General features: G+C 37.7%; 1 protein-coding gene across 7 annotated transcripts in view; it reads right to left on the bottom strand.

Moving 5' to 3' along the window:
* Nucleotides 1–16,080, bottom strand: part of SCAMP1 (secretory carrier membrane protein 1) — a 150,707-nt gene that overhangs the window by 48,557 nt on the left and 86,070 nt on the right. For all 7 annotated transcript variants that reach the window (NM_001076054.2, XM_059890510.1, XM_059890512.1 and 4 more), the window contains 2 exons: nt 7,412–7,513; nt 4,678–4,795 (listed from right to left, as the gene is read on the bottom strand). In NM_001076054.2, the coding sequence (NP_001069522.1) occupies nt 4,678–4,795; nt 7,412–7,513 (220 nt within the window). The remainder of the gene's footprint in view (nt 1–4,677; nt 4,796–7,411; nt 7,514–16,080) is intronic.

Raw genomic sequence — 16,080 nt, 5'->3', positions numbered from 1 at the left:
CATCCAGTCCCATCACTTCATGGCATATAGATGGGTAAACAGTGGCTGACTTTATTTTGGGGGGCTCCAAAATCACTGCAGATGGTGATTGCACCCATGAAATTAGAAGACGCTTACTCCTTGGAAGGAAAGTTATGACCAACCTAGACAGCTTATTAAAAAGCAGAGATATTACTTTGCCAACAAAGGTCCATCTAGTCAAGGATATGGTTTTTCCAGTGGTCATGCATGGATGTTAGAGTTGGTCTCTAAAGAAAGCTGAGTGCCGAAGAATTGATGCTTTTGAACTGTGGTGTTGGAGAAGACTCTTGAGAGTCCCTTGGACTGCAAGGAGATCCAACCAGTCCATCCTAAGGGAGATCAGTCCTTGCTGTTCACTGGAAGGACTGATGTTGAAGCTGAAACTCCAATACTTTGGCCACCTGATGCAAAGAGCTGACTCATTTGAAAACTCCCTGATGCTGGGAAAGATTGAGGACAAGAGGAGAAGGGGATGACAGAGGATGAGATGGTTGGATGGCATCACCAACTCAATGGACATGAGTTTGGGTAAATTCCGGGAGTTGGTGATGGACAGGGAGGCCTGGCATGCTGTGTGCAGTTCATGGGGTTGCAAAGAGTCGGACACAACTGAGCGACTGAACCAAACTGTATATTATATATGAAAACTGTTAAGAGTAAATCCTAAGAGCTCTCATCACAAAGGAAAATCTTTAAAGTTTTTTATTTTGTACCTATATAAGATAATGGATGTTTGCTATACTTATTAAATCATTTCATGATATATGTAAGTGTGCTGTACCATGCTTACATATATGCATATATATGTATATGTAAGTGTACAAACCATTATGCTGTACACCTTAAACTTACATAAAGCTGTATGTCATTTATATCTCAATGAAACTGAAAGGGAAGGAAAAAACAGCAAGTTTTGAGCAAGCATGGAAAAGAAAATAAAAAGAAAAATCAGGTGTTTTCATTGGCTCTCAACTGCTATTAAATTAAGAGAAATTCTTGCCATTACAAATAAGAAATCTGGCCAAACTATATTTTAACATACATTATCTCCATTTATTATACTTCATAAAATCATCTCCTTTAAATTCCTTATTTTACAAAGAATATGAAACTGGAACAGGTCTTGAAAGAGCGCTTGTAAGTCTTCCATTGACAGAGCAGCCCAGAGGTCAAGTATGCCATGCACAAAATCAAGGCAAAGGAATGTCTACGATGGATTAAAGAAGCCGAGCAGCACACCGCACGTGGAGTAGAAAGCCCAGCTCCGGCAGCGCTGTGAAAGGCCACCCCAGCCCCATGACCGCAACCACCACAATCTCATTTCCCAGCATGAGGTTCACTTTCAAAAAGCTTCAGAGTGCTGGATTTGTTTGGGATTTTTTTTTTAATAGATTAATATAGTAACTATACAAAAAGTGAACTGAAGGAAGTGGGGTATGAGTTATTTGTAAAAACAATTTCTGGGTTAGCTGAGGTTGGAAATGGAAAAGAAGAAAGATGGAGCAGACACTAAGACAGTTTCTAAGAAAGTGACTAAAAAAGTCATGCAAGCACTGACAAAGAACTGACCTAAGTGTTAAATGCAATCACGTGAGAAAGCACTCAGAATCACTCATTCACAATTGGTACTTAATAAATTTTCTTTTTAAAACACTGCTTGAGATAAATTTGCATACTATACAGTTCAGCCTTGTAAAGTATACCATTCAGTGGTTTTCAGTATATTCAGTGTTGTGAATATATGTGTGTATACACACAATCTAATTTTAGAACATTTTCATCACCTCCAAAAAAGAAATTCTATAACCGTCTGAGGGACAGGGAAGCCTGGCGTGCTGCAGTCTATGGGGTCGCGAGGAGCCAGACACAACTTGGTTACTGAACAATACCCATTTGCAGTCACCCTCCAGCCCACCCCTAGACAGTTCACGAAAATGGATTCATGCAATATGTGGTACTAACAAATGTTTCTTTGAATATGAATCGGAACTTCTGGAAGTTCTGCTAGTTCTGAAAAGAGGATGAGTTTATGGTGTATTACTGTGAGACAATGACACCAATCAACCAGAGCAGGGCAACAGTCACCTGAGGATGCCACTGAACGGCTGGTAAAGCACTCTTCCAACTCCAAGACCAGAGTCCATGCAGGCAGGGAAGAGACTGAAACACGCAGAAGGCTGAAATCCCCAAGGGAAAAAAGCCTGCACAGCAAAAGCACAAAGAGCAGAGAACTGACTGCACTGAAGACGACTTTCACTTATGAGCGGAATGAAGAAATGGAGGAGGAAGACTAGTCTCAGAGGCAGGAGAATCAGGACATAATTAAGAAGGCTGAGGAAGAGGGGCCACCAGCAACACAGAAGGCTTCCGGGTCCAAGGAGGAGGAAAATGGAATTAGTAACTTCAGAAAGCAGAGTTTCAGTAGTCATGCGTATGTATGTCTAAAAGGAAGTAAAAGCTTAAAATGCAGGAAAATATGGACAGGAAGAATATAGAATAAGTTTCACAGTTTTGAGAAGGATTAAAGGCAAACACAAGCCAAATATTGGAGAAGGAAATGGCAACCCACTCCAGTGTTCTTGCCTGGAGAAACCCAGGGACGGCGGGCCCTGGTGGGCTGCCGTCTATGGGTTTGCACAGAGTTGGACACGACTGAAGTGACTTAGCAGCAGCAGTAGCAGCAAGCCAAATATTTCAAGAATTCAGTTTTCCTAAATATAAGGTACAGTTATTTCTATGCAATCCTTGTATATATTCTAAGTTACGAGATAGTAAAGGAAAAAAAAATGTTATTTTAATGTGAAACACATCAAAAAGTATCATTTTAAAACATAGGTGTTATTCACAAGGTTTCTATACCATGTTGGAACATGTGGAATCTAGGAAAATGGTACAGATGAACTAATTTCCAGGGTGGGAATAGAGATGCAGACATAGAGAAGGGACATGTGGACACGGTGGGGGAAGGGGAGCGTGGGACTGACATGTATACACTACCACGTGTAAAACACACAGCTAGTGGGAAGCTGGTGCATAGCACAGGGAGCTCAGCTTGGTGCTCTGTGATGACCTAGAGGGGTGGGAGAAATGTCCAAGAGCGAGGGGATATATGTATACATAGAGCTGATTCACTTCCCTGTACACCAGAAACTAACACAACATTATAAACATTATACACCAATAAAAAGTAAAAATATATATTAATATATATCTAATGTATTAGATAATATAATAATATAGCAAGGAGATCAAACCAGTCAATCCTAAAGGAAATCAGTACTGAATATTCTTTGGAAGGACTAATGCTAAAGCTGAAACTCCAATACTTTGGCCACCTGATGCAAAGAGCTGACTCACTGGTAAAGACCCTGATGCTGGGAAAGATTGAAGGCAGGAGGAGAAGGGGACGACAGAGGAGGAGATGGTTGGATGGCATCACCAATTCGATGGACATTAGTTTGAGTAAGCTCCAGGAGTTGGTGATGGACAGGGAAGCCTGGCGAGGTGCAGTCCATGGAGTCGAAAAGAGTCGGACACAACTGAGCAACTGAACTGAACTGAATTACACATCTAAAACATAGTAAAACTTCATATAAAATAAAAACATTTGTTTTTTTCCCACTACCCTATGTAATCATTTTTTAAGGCAATGAAAACAGCCATGGGAATTCTATAGGAGGAAACAGTCATCCTTCAGTATTTGTGGGGTATTGGTTCCATGATATCCCTTACCCTCACATCCAAGGGTACCAAAATCTGAGGATGTTCTCAAGTCTCCTATACGAAGTGGGGCAGTATTTGCATATAACCTATGCACATCTTCCCTGTATGTATACTTGAAATCACCTCTAGATTACTTATATACTCTAATACAATGTAAATAGCTGTTAAACCAATTAGGTAGTATCTAAATAGCTGCCGATGTGAAGCAAATTCAAGCTTTGCTTTTTGGAACTTCCTGGAATTTCTTCCTCTAATATTTTCAATTCACAGTTACTCAAATTAGAAGATATGGAACCTGTGGATATAGAGGGCCAACTGTATAGCTAATTGGGATTTTTACTAAAACCAAAATTCAATCTGTATTTCAGCCTGAATCTGTTACCAGCTCATATACTCTTAGGTAAAATAATTTAGCATTTTCAAATTTTAAATACAAATAAAACGTATGCACTACACACAGAATGGTTACTTCTATTTATTAACTGAGCTAGAATGCCATATTCAAAAAAAGAAATCAGAATATACAGAAAGATAACAAGTTTTAAAAATGAGGTTGATTCTTCAATCAATAAAAGAAGGTTTCAGTTAATAAAATTTTAAAATACTCCTTTTTTACAGCAAGTTTAAAATGTGATGCAATTTTCTAAAATTTATCTATACATAACCTTTTTTTTTGGCCTCACTATTTAGCATACAGGATCTTCCTCAGCCAGGGATTGAACCCAGACCCCTGCACTAGGAGCACAGTCTTAACCACTGGACCACCAGGGCAGCCCATTCTATAACTAATTGTGAAAAGTAATCTTCACAGAGCAAACTTGCATAAGAACAACAATAAAATGACTTGAGATTACACTAAATTAACAAGATGGGGAAATGAGAACCGAATATCAGGTTCACTAAAAAAATTTACAGACATAAGACTTCACTTACCTTTTTAAACATAACTAGTGAGATGACTGCTGATGCTGTGAAAAGTGCTGCTATGATAATCATCATGATTCCAACAGGAATACTTTTGTTGAGACCAGTAAGGGATGAAATCCAACCACTATGAAATTTTAAAAAAGTATAATCAGGCAAATAAGTTAACACACAATTTTAAAAACAATCACATAATAACTAACACATACTCAGCTTTTATGAGGCAAGCAACATTTTAGTTCTCTGTATGCATTAACTCATTTAATTCTCACAACTCCCTATGATATATGTTATATTTAATCCCTATTTCACAGATGAGAAACTGAGTCACCAAGATTATTCAGTAACTTGCCCAAGGCCACACAGCTAATAAAAACAGCATAGTCTGAATTCAAACCTAAGCACCAAAATCCAGAGCCTTAAATATGAACACAAGATTTTACATTTTTTGAACCTGTGAGTTCATTATTTTTTTAATTTTATTTTAAATTCTGTTTAATTATGTAAGAAAATATTTGAGAACCACATATTCAACAAAGAGCTAGTATTCAAAATATATAAAGTGAAGTTGTGTCTGACTCTTTGCGACCACATGGACTGTAGCCCACCAAGCTCTTCCATCCATGGGATTTTCCAGGCAAGAATACTGGAGTGGATTGCCATTCCCTTCTCCAGAGGATCTTCAAGAACCTTCAAATCTCAACCTTAAAAGTAAATCTTTAGAATTAAAATAATTTCAATTAGAAAGTAGACAAAGACATGAAGAGACAGTTCACCAAGAGAATATAAAGATGGCAAACAAGCACAAAAAAAGATAAAACCTAAGACATTTGAGAAATGAATATTAAAGCCGCAGTGTGACATCACTACACAGCTATCAGATTGGCTCGGAAAACAAAAAAAATGAGTGACAGCACCGGCGCCTGGTGCAGGCGTGGAGCTGAAGCCTCCTATGTTGTTGCTGGAACTGTAAAACGGGGCAGCTATTCTGGTGAGCACTGTCTGGAAAATAGTTTTTTAAAAACACCAAACACGGAACTCCCTGGAGGTCCAGTGGTTAGGACTCTGCACTCTCACTGGTTCAATCCCTTGTTAGGGAACAGCCCCAGTAGGGGGCGGGGGGTGGGGGGGGATCATTTTTAAATAAATAAATAAAAATTAAAAACATGCAGCTTCCATATGAACCAGCAACATCACTCTTCTTCTTGGGTACTTATCACAGAGAAATGAAAATTTATGTTCACACAAAAACTTGTTCATGAATGTTTATAGCAGAATAGCCCCAAACTGGGAACAATCCAAGGTCCTTCAACTGGTGATGGTTAAACAAACTGTGGTCTGTCCATACCAGACACTGTTCAGCAATGAAAAGGGATAACTACTCATAGACGCAACAACCTGGATGCATCTCCAGAGTATTATGCCTAGTGAAAGAAGCTAAAGGCTGCATACTGTATGACTCCACTTATATAACATACTCGAGGGGACAAGCAGGTCAGTGACGCCAGGGCTAAGGAGGGACGTGAGTGTGGCAATAAACAGCAGAACAAAGGATCTTCTGGTGATGAAAATATCCTCCGTCTTTACTGTATCAATGTCAAGATCTTGATTTTGACACTACACCCTAGTTTTACAATATGTTACTACTGGGGAAAATAAAGGAATAAAGGATAACTTGGGGATCTCTCATTTCTTACTGAGTCTGTGACTCAACAATTATCTCAGAATAAACAGCTTAATTTTTTAGTCTGCAGAATTACATGAGATCTATCTTATAACAGGTCACCTTGTATGCACCCTCACTAGCGGATTCCTGTGCTATTTAGTCTCCTCACAAGCTTCTATGCTCAGTTTTAACACTTTTTCCTGTCTGTACTAAAAAGCAAAAGAAATTATTTTGGATTCATTATAAATAAAAAAGCACTGTTAACATAAACAGTGTATTTTTTTTAATTAAACATTTAAAACATCTTTCTATCAAATGCTAAAGACTAAAATTTTTAAATGATAATGAATGCTACTTTTTCTGATTTAAAATACCCTAATAAATTACATGCATGTATATGTGCTCGTTAGATCTTCAAAGGTATCGACAGTTGTGACTTTCAGCGTCTACTCTAATTCAGCGTCACATACTACATCCAAGGCTTCAGATACACTCTAGTTACATGATCAGTTTAGTTCACACACACAGTGCAGCAAAGTTGCTTTGTATATGCTGTTGGCTTACAAAAATTCAACTGCATGCAACAGTTAGAGAGAGGGATGATTTTATAACTATGTATTCTTCTATGCACCACCACTCAAAGAATGTTTGCTCCAGAGTATCTGAAGAGAGACATAAAATCTATTACCTTCTAACTGGGGTCTAAAAAGCCTCAGTTCCTGAGGGTGCCCCACTGAGTGAGCATTTTGCCATACTAAGAATGACTCTATTGTTTAAAGATAGATCCTTAACAAGCATGCAGTGACTCTACTTTTCAGACATGTGCATGTATGTTTGCAGTTATGTGTCTAGGAAGACACATGTTTATATACCGAAAATGCCACTTTACACATAACAAGTACTCTTTTCTTAAATTCCTTCAAAGGTTAGTCCTTAGGAAATTTTTTAATTGCCGTTTTCAATATTTGTTTACTTTTGCTAATCTGGTTTTTCTATGTCAAGTATTTTTTAGGAATTCAAAAATTATATTAAGATATTAAAAGAAGAGATTATAGCTAATTAAAGTAAATGACTTACCAGTTACCCCAGTTATGAAATCCTGCAGCCTGGAGTACGTGCACAGCAAACTGACAGATATAGACAAAAAAGAACACGAAGAACCGGAAGGAGCTGTCACTCCTGGTTTTAAAAAGAAAGGGGAAAGAGCGGGAATAGGGAGACAAAGAGAAAACGTCAGCATTTTTCTCAGTATGTTTACATTCACATGTAGACTGACATACAAAATTAAAAAACATTTTTAAAAATATCAGTGGCAACTACCTGAACTGTCTGCACAAATGCTAGACGATGTTACTATTATTCTCACAAATTTCCAAGTGCACCACAAAACATCTTGGCAAAAGAAAAATTATTTTGTTTTCCTTTTATTTTTTATTAAATAGCTTCACTGAATTATAATTAACATAATAAACTGCAAATATTTAAAATATACAATTCTGTAAGGTTTGACTTAAGTATATAACCATGAACCTTTTATAATCAAAATAGTGAACATAGTCCAAAATTTTGTGTACCTGGTTAATTCCTGCCTCCCCACCCACTGCTTTCTGTCACAATAGTTACATATTTTAAGGGTTTTATTTAATCGGATCATATAGTTTATCTATTTTTCCTTGTCTGCCTGCTTTCATTCAGCACAGTTATTTTCCAATTCACTCATGATGTTGCCATGTAACAAAAGTCCATTCCTCTTCACTGCTGAGCAGTATTCCATCGCACAATATGCTACAGGTAACCTATCCATTCATCTGTTGATGGACAGTTAGGTTGTTTATGGTTTCTCCTTCTACAAATAAAGCTCCCATGGACATTAATGTCCACATATGAACATTTATTTTTCTCCTGGTAAATAATTACCTAGAAGTGGAACGGCTAGAACCCATGTTAGAGATAAGTTTAGCTTTTTAATAAACTGTAAAATTGTTTTCCAAAGGAGTTGTTCTACTTTATATTCTCAATGGCAGTATATGAGAATGCCAGTACCTCCACATCTCATTAAGACTTGACACAATCAATTCCTTAAATTTTAGCCATTCTAAGAGTTGTATAGAGGTAACTCAATTTAAATTTGCATTTCTCTAATAACTAATGTTGAGCACATTTTCATCCACATTTTTGTCATCCATGTATCTCCTTTGGCAAACTATCAAAATATTTTTCCAAGGTTTTAATTTGCTTTTTCCCCTTACTGTTGAGTTTTGTGAGTTTGAATATACAGGTCTTTTTATCAGATAAATGCTTTGTAGAATTTTCTCCCAGATTGTGGCTTATCTTTTTATTCTCTTAAGAATGCCTTTTAAAGAACAAAGTTTTGTCTTTTTATGGACTCAAATTTATCAATTTGCCCTTTTATGAACCTTGATTTTATTGTTTTATCTAAGAAATCTGTGCTAAAGATACAAAGATTTTTTTTCTTGTTTTCTCAAGAAGTTTTATATTTGTTGATTTAACATTTAAGTTTATGTCCCCTTTTTTAGTTAAGTTTTAAGATACAGTATAAGGGATGGATTAAAGTTCTTTTATTCCAACATAAATGCAATTATTCCAGCATCATTTCTTAAAAAGACTATTCTCCCTGCACTACACTGTACCTTTCTTTAGAAAATCACTCATCTATATTTGGGTGGGTTATTTCTGGACACTCTGTCCCATCGTTCTATTTGTCAGCCTTTATGTCAGTATCACACCTTTATGATTGCTTAAGTTTTCTAGTGTGCCTTCAAATTAGGTATGTTAATCTTCCAGCTTTGCTGTCGTTTTTCAAAGTTGTTTTGGCTATTCTAGGCTACTACGTTTCTATATATCTTTTAGAATCACCTGGCTCACTTCTATAAAACAACCTAAAAGGATTTTAATAGGGATTGCACTGTGTCTATAGATCCCTTTGGAGAGAATTCACATCATATAATAATGCTGAGTCTTCCAATCCATTAACAAGGTATATCTCTCCATTTATATTTTCTACATAGATGATTATGTAATCCATGAATAAAGTCAATTTTACTCCTTCCTTTCTAATGTGAGGCTTCTTACTTGGTTTTCTGACCTGTTTATACTGGTGAGAACCTCTACTACAAAGTTTAAAATAAGTGGTGAGAATAAACATCTTTATCTTCTTCTTGATCTTAAACAGAAAGCTTTTAGTCCTTCACCATTAAGTATGATGTTAAATGTTACAGTTTTTCATAGATGCCCTTTATCAAGTTGAGAAAGTTACCTTTTATTCCAACTTTGAGTGTTTTTATCATGAAAGTGAAGGTTTTGGGATTTTGTCAAATGTTTCTTTTGCATCAATTAAGATGATCATATGATGAATTATGATAACTACTTTTCTAATCTTAAATCGATCTTAAATTCCTAGAATAAGCTACACTCACTTGATCGTGACACGATATCTTTAAACATACATAACATCTTTAAACACAGAATTTGATTCTTTGGCAAGATTTTCAACTGTCCAAAGTCTACTCCATTTCTGCTCATCCCAGTGACTATTCCAACCCCAAAACACATTTTTGGAAGTCTTCATTAGGGAAGATTTGTCCCTTCTGCTTCATTTATTTAACAATCATTTATTTATATTAATATGAGCATGGCTCATACATATATATGTTCTTTTTTCTTATTAATGTTTTTGCTTTGTTACCTGTGTACCAAGAAACCAGAGTATCAGAGTGGTTAAAGTGATATATGTAACATGTACTCTGAAGAGAGTTTCATAAATAAAATAATGTCTAAAGGCATCACAACAGCTATTTCAGTTACCTAACAGGGATCTTTCTAGTTAGTTCCAAACTCAAAGATAAATTCTAGAAGCTGAATCTACCTAATAAAACCTCTAAGAAATTTTTTACAAGGTACAGAATATGTTTTAAAAAGTAAGCCTCTTTAATAGGTGGTGCTGGGAAAACTGAAAAAGCTACATGTGAAAGAATGAAACAAGAGCATTTCCTAACATCATACACAAAAATAAACTCAAAATGGATTAAAGACTTAAATGTAAGGCCAGAAACTATAAAGCTCTCTTAGAGGAAAATAAAGGAAGTATACTCTTCGACATGCATCACAACAAGATCCTCTTTGAAATAAAAATAGACAAATGGGACTTAATTAAGCTTAAATGTTTCACAGCAAAGCAAACTATAAACAAGATTAAAAAGACAACCCTCAAGTGGAAGAAAATAATAGCAAACAAAACAACTGACAAAGGATTAATCTCCAGAATATATAAGCAGCTCATACAGATCACATCAGGAAAACAAACAGCCCAACCAAAAAACGGGCAGAAGACCTAAACAGACATTTCTCCAAAGAAGACATACAGATGGCTAATAAGCACACAAAAGATGCTCAACATCGTCCAGTGTTAGAGAAATGCAAATCAAAACTACACTGAAGAATCACCTCACACCAGTCTGAATGGCCATCATCAAAAAATCTACAAACAATAAACGCTGGAGAGGGTGCGGAGAAAAGGGAACCCTCTTGCACCACTGGTGGGAATGTAAATTGATACACCCACTATGGAAGACGGTATGGAGATTTCTTAAAAAAATAGGAATAATACTACCATTTGATGCAACAATCCTACTACTGGGCATATACCCTGAGGAAACCATTAACTGAAAAAGACATCTGTATCCCAATGTAAAATGCAGCACTATTTACAACAGCAAAGACACAGAAGCAACCTGATGTGCACTGACATGGATGGATGGATAAATGAATGGATAAAGAAGCTGCGGTATATTTATACAATGCGGTATATTTATACAATGGAATATTACTCAGCCATAAAAGGAATGCATTTGAGTCAGTTCTAATGAGGTGGATGAACCTGGTGCCCATCATACAGAGTGAAGTTAGAAAAACAGGTATCATATTTTAATGCATATATACATGAAATGCAGAAAGATGGCACTGATGAACCTATCTGCAGGCCAGCAATGAGACACAGACAGAGAGAAAAGACTTTGGACACAGGAGGGGGAAGGAGAGGGTGGGACGAACGGAGAGAGTAACACAGAAACATATGCACTACCATACACAAAGTAGACAGCCAGTGAGAATGTGCTGTTATGACGCAGGAGCTCTAACCTAGAACTCTGTTGACAGCTTGAGGGTGGGACGGGGGGAGTAGGGAAGGAGGTTCAAGAGGGAGGGGACATATGTATACCTGTGGCTGATTCATGTTGATGTATGGCAGAAACCAACACAATACTGTAAAGCATTAAAAATAATCCTTCGATTAAAAATAAATTTTAAAAAATACAAAAATTAAGCTGTCCTAATAAAAGGAAAATATTTCTAAAATGTTTCTCTCAAACAGTGATGAAGGAATGTAAAGATCAGTTCACTTTCCTCCTTTATATGTAAGCTGTTGTTGCTGCTGTTTAGTCACTAAGGCCTGTCCAACTCTCTTTGCGACCCCATGAACTGTAGCCCACCAGGCTTCTCTGTTCATGGGATTTCCCAAGCAAGAATAGTAGGGTGGGTTGCATTTCCTCCTCCAGGGGATACTATTGACCAAGGGATCAAATTGCCAACATCTGCTGGATCATCGAAAAAGCAAGAGAATTCCAGAAAAACATATATTTCTGTTTTACTGACTATGCCAAAGCCTTTGTGTGGATCACAATAAACTGTGGAAAATTCTGAAAGAGATGGGAATACCAGACCACCTGACCTGCCTCTTAAGAAACCTATATGCAGGTCAGGAAGCAACAGTTAGAACTGGACATGCAACAACAGACTGGTTCCCAAATAGGAAAAGGAGTACGTCAAGGCTGTATATTGTCACCCTGCTTATTTAACTTATATGCAGAGTACATCATGAGAAACGCTGGGCTGGAAGAAGCACAAGCTGGAATCAAGATTGCCAGGAGAAATATCAATAACCTCAGATATGCAGATGACACCACCCTCATGGCAGAAAGTGAAGAGGAACTAAAAAGCCTCTTGATAAAGGTGAAAGAGGAGAGTGAAAAAGTTGGCTTAAAACTCAATATTCAGAAACAAAGATCATGGCATCTGGTCCCATCACTTCATGGGAAATAGATGGGGAAACAGTGGAAACAGTGTCAGACTTTGTTTTTTGGGGCTCCAAAATCACTGCAGATGGTGACTGCAGCCATGAAATTAAAAGACGCTTATTCCTTGGAAGAAAAGTTATGACCAACCTAGATAGCATATTCAAAAGCAGAGACATTACTTTGCCAACAAAGGTCCGTCTAGTCAAGGCTATGGTTTTTCCAGTAGTCATGTATGGATGTGAGAGTTGGACTGTGAAGAAAGCTGAGTGCCAAAGAATTGATGCTTTTAAACTGTGGTGTTGGAGAAGACTCTTGAGAGTCCCTTGGACTGCAAGGAGATCCAACCAGTCCATTCTGAAGGAGATCAGCCCTGGGATTTCTTTGGAAGGAATAATGCTAAAGCTGAAACTCCAGTACTCTGGCCACCTCATGCAAAGAGTTGACTCATTGGAAAAGACCCTGATGCTGGGAGGGATTGGGTGTAGGAGGAGAAGGGGACGACACAGGATGAGATGGCTGGATGGCATCACTGACTCAGTGGACGTGAGTCTGAGTGAACTCCGGGAGTTGGTGATGGACAGGGAGGCCTGGAATGCTGCAGTCCATGGGGTCGCAAAGAGTCGGACTCGACTGAACAACTGAACTGAACTGAACTGAACTGAAACTCACTTGGAAGACTATTTAAACAACATGAAAATGGACTAGGGCTTTGAATAAGTTTTTATAGTTAAAATCAAATATCAAGTATCTTTCTATAGAAAAAATTAAATTGACTTCCTGGCTCATATGCTAATATAACATTTTTCAGGATGCTAAAATGATTTTCTATTTCAATCATATTTAATCTCTAATTTCAATTAGCAAAATATTCTAACGTAAAAGGTATGAAATCGCCACAGATATTATGTTATAAAGGAATAGAACCAAAAAAATACTGTCTACTTCCCAGAGGTAGCCTGCTTTTAAAAAGTATACCTGGAAGAAGCTTAGAAGTAGTATATCATCCTAACTACAAGTAAAAAGCTGGAAAAACTGAAAAATCAACAACTCTTCTTAAATCTGAAAGAGAAGAGAAGCCAGAAGGCAAACTGCAACCCCAAACTGGAAAGACAGACAGATGGATACAGAGAATCAAGTTATTGGAGCAGAAACCTCTGCAGCAACCATTGCAGGGTAGGAATACCTGAACTGTAACTGTCAAAATGCTGTTGGCCCGGAGTGGACAACTCGGAGTTAAAACTCCAAGGAGACCTAGTCATTCGGGAAATCCACACATTTGTGAGTTTTACCAACAACAGCTCACCCTGGGTCTGAGTGATTTCTTTAGAGAAAAATCCCTTCGTGCTTCTGGAAGGAGGTGGCAGAAAGGAATCATTTGGGAACACTCTAGAGCAGTGGTCCCCAGACTTTTTGGCACCAGGGACCAGTTTCGTGGAAGACAAGTTTTCCAGGGATTGCAGGGCGGGGAGGTGGGGGGGGAGTAGTTTTGGGATTCAAATGCATTACATTTATTGTGCATTTTATCTCTATTATTACATCAGCTCCACCTCAGATTATCAGGCATTAGATCCCAGAGGTTGGGGAGCCCTGCCTACAGCACTCTGTTCTTAACAAGGTATGTCCTCAGGAGAAACCAGAGCCCAACTCACTCTGGAAGTAAGTTTTATTACAGCCTGACCTATATAATGTAGTGGTAGTGTTAGCGGCTCAGTAGTGTTTGACTCATTGTGACCCCACCGACTGTAGCCCACCAGGCTCTTCTGTCCATGAGATTCTCCAGGCAAGAATACTGGAGTGGGTGGCCATTCCCTTCTCCAGAGGATCTTCCCAACCCAGAGATTGAACCTGGGTCTCCTGCATTGCAGATAGATTCTTTACCATTTGAGCTACAGGGAAAATTTTTAGAGATCCTATACGGGGAAACCGAAAATACCCAATTCCAGCCCACTCTATGACACCGTCCCACCTGAGGAGAGGGAAGGACTGAGAAGCACTGGTGCAGTTCACAGTCCAGAGGCACTGGCTAACTATTCAATAAAAGACTGAGACCTACTCATAGGCCCACAGAATGTTTCCCCTCCCCCATACCTTACCATCACATTACTAAAGGCCTATTTACAGCAGTTCCTTTTACATTATGTGCAGCAATCAAGTAAAAATCACAAGACATAACAAAAATGCAAAAAAATACATAGCTTGAAAATATAGAGCAAGCATCAGAATCACAGTCAGATAAGATTAGGATGTTGGAATTACCATCAGGAATGTAATATGCTATGGGTTCTAATGGATAAACTAGACAGTATGCAAGAACAGATTAGCAATGTAAACAGAGGCGGAAATCCTAAGAACCAAACAAACTAATTTTAGTTTTATGGTTCCAAATATGAGAGAAAAGGCTAGTGTGTGTATCTCCACCAAGAGCAACTAGAATAGTAGGATAAAATGGAAAAAAATCTGCTAAAATCCACTGAAGAGCTGCTGAAGCATCCAGGAATAGAGTCCATGGTTCTGGAGTGGAAGACAACTATAGAAATGTAAGCTGGCATTCTACAGCTTCAATCCATTTTTGCTGAATACAAGACAATAGGCTGAAAATTCAGACTCTGCCTGCACAGAACGCAGCTGTGAGGGAAAAGACAAACCAACAGAAGCTTTGAGCAGATTCACATGTTGAGTAATGAGAAGTGAGAGGCACAATACGGGCCCAAACATGCAGCCAACTTTTCTCTCAAGGCATGCACCAAACACAGACGCTAACAAGTCAGAAGACCCTCTGAAAGCAGAATAGGCTTTCCGCAGCGTTCCCCAATGGGAAAAGAATTAGAACGGTAATTCTCAAATTTTTGGCCTCAGCACTTCTTTATTATTGAGCATCACAAGGAACTTTTGATAATGTAGGTTGTAGCTCTTGCTTTACCAAATGAGAAACTAAAATTGAGAAATAGTTAAAGCATTTAACTAATTTTTAGATAAATTTCTTATAATAAAATAACACTTTCATGAAAACTGGAGGAGTGGGAGAAGCAAAAAGAGTAGCATTACTTTATATTTTTGCAAACCTCTTTAATGTCAGGCTTAATAGACTACAGCTCAGCTCAGCCCCTAACTTATCCTCTAGCTGACAAGCAGGGCAAAGGTGAACTTCTTTTGAAACAACTGGCCAACATCAGAAGCCTCCACAATTCTTTACTCACCACAACCAGATTCAGTCAAGTCATGTTAAGTATACCAACAGCTGCACCATATGATTAAAAACAAAGAGAAAAATATGAACAATACAAAACAGGTTCACAGAGCATTCTAGATACTGAAGTGTGCACATACAGACATTCAGGATGGGGAACACATGTATACCTGTGGCGGATTCATTTTGATATTTGGCAAAACTAATACAATTATGTAAAGTTTAAAAATAAAATAAAATTAAAAAAAAATTTCATAAGAGAATGAAATCTTTAAAAAATTTCTAGTACACATGGCAAAAGGGAAAGAAACTACTGAAACTAAGAATACATGAGTTTATACTTGGATAAATTCCTAGAAACATATAACCTGCCAAGTCTGAATCATAAGGAAATAGAAAATCTGAACAGACCGTTTACTAGTAAGGAGAGTGAATTAGTAATCAAAAACTTCCCCAAAACAAAAGTC

This window comes from Bos taurus, chromosome 10, assembly GCF_002263795.3.
Source record: "Bos taurus isolate L1 Dominette 01449 registration number 42190680 breed Hereford chromosome 10, ARS-UCD2.0, whole genome shotgun sequence".
In the NCBI taxonomy this organism is placed as follows: domain Eukaryota; kingdom Metazoa; phylum Chordata; class Mammalia; order Artiodactyla; family Bovidae; genus Bos; species Bos taurus.
The sequence above is the reverse complement of the archived record's forward strand: the minus strand, read 5'-3'. Positions and strand labels throughout refer to the sequence as shown.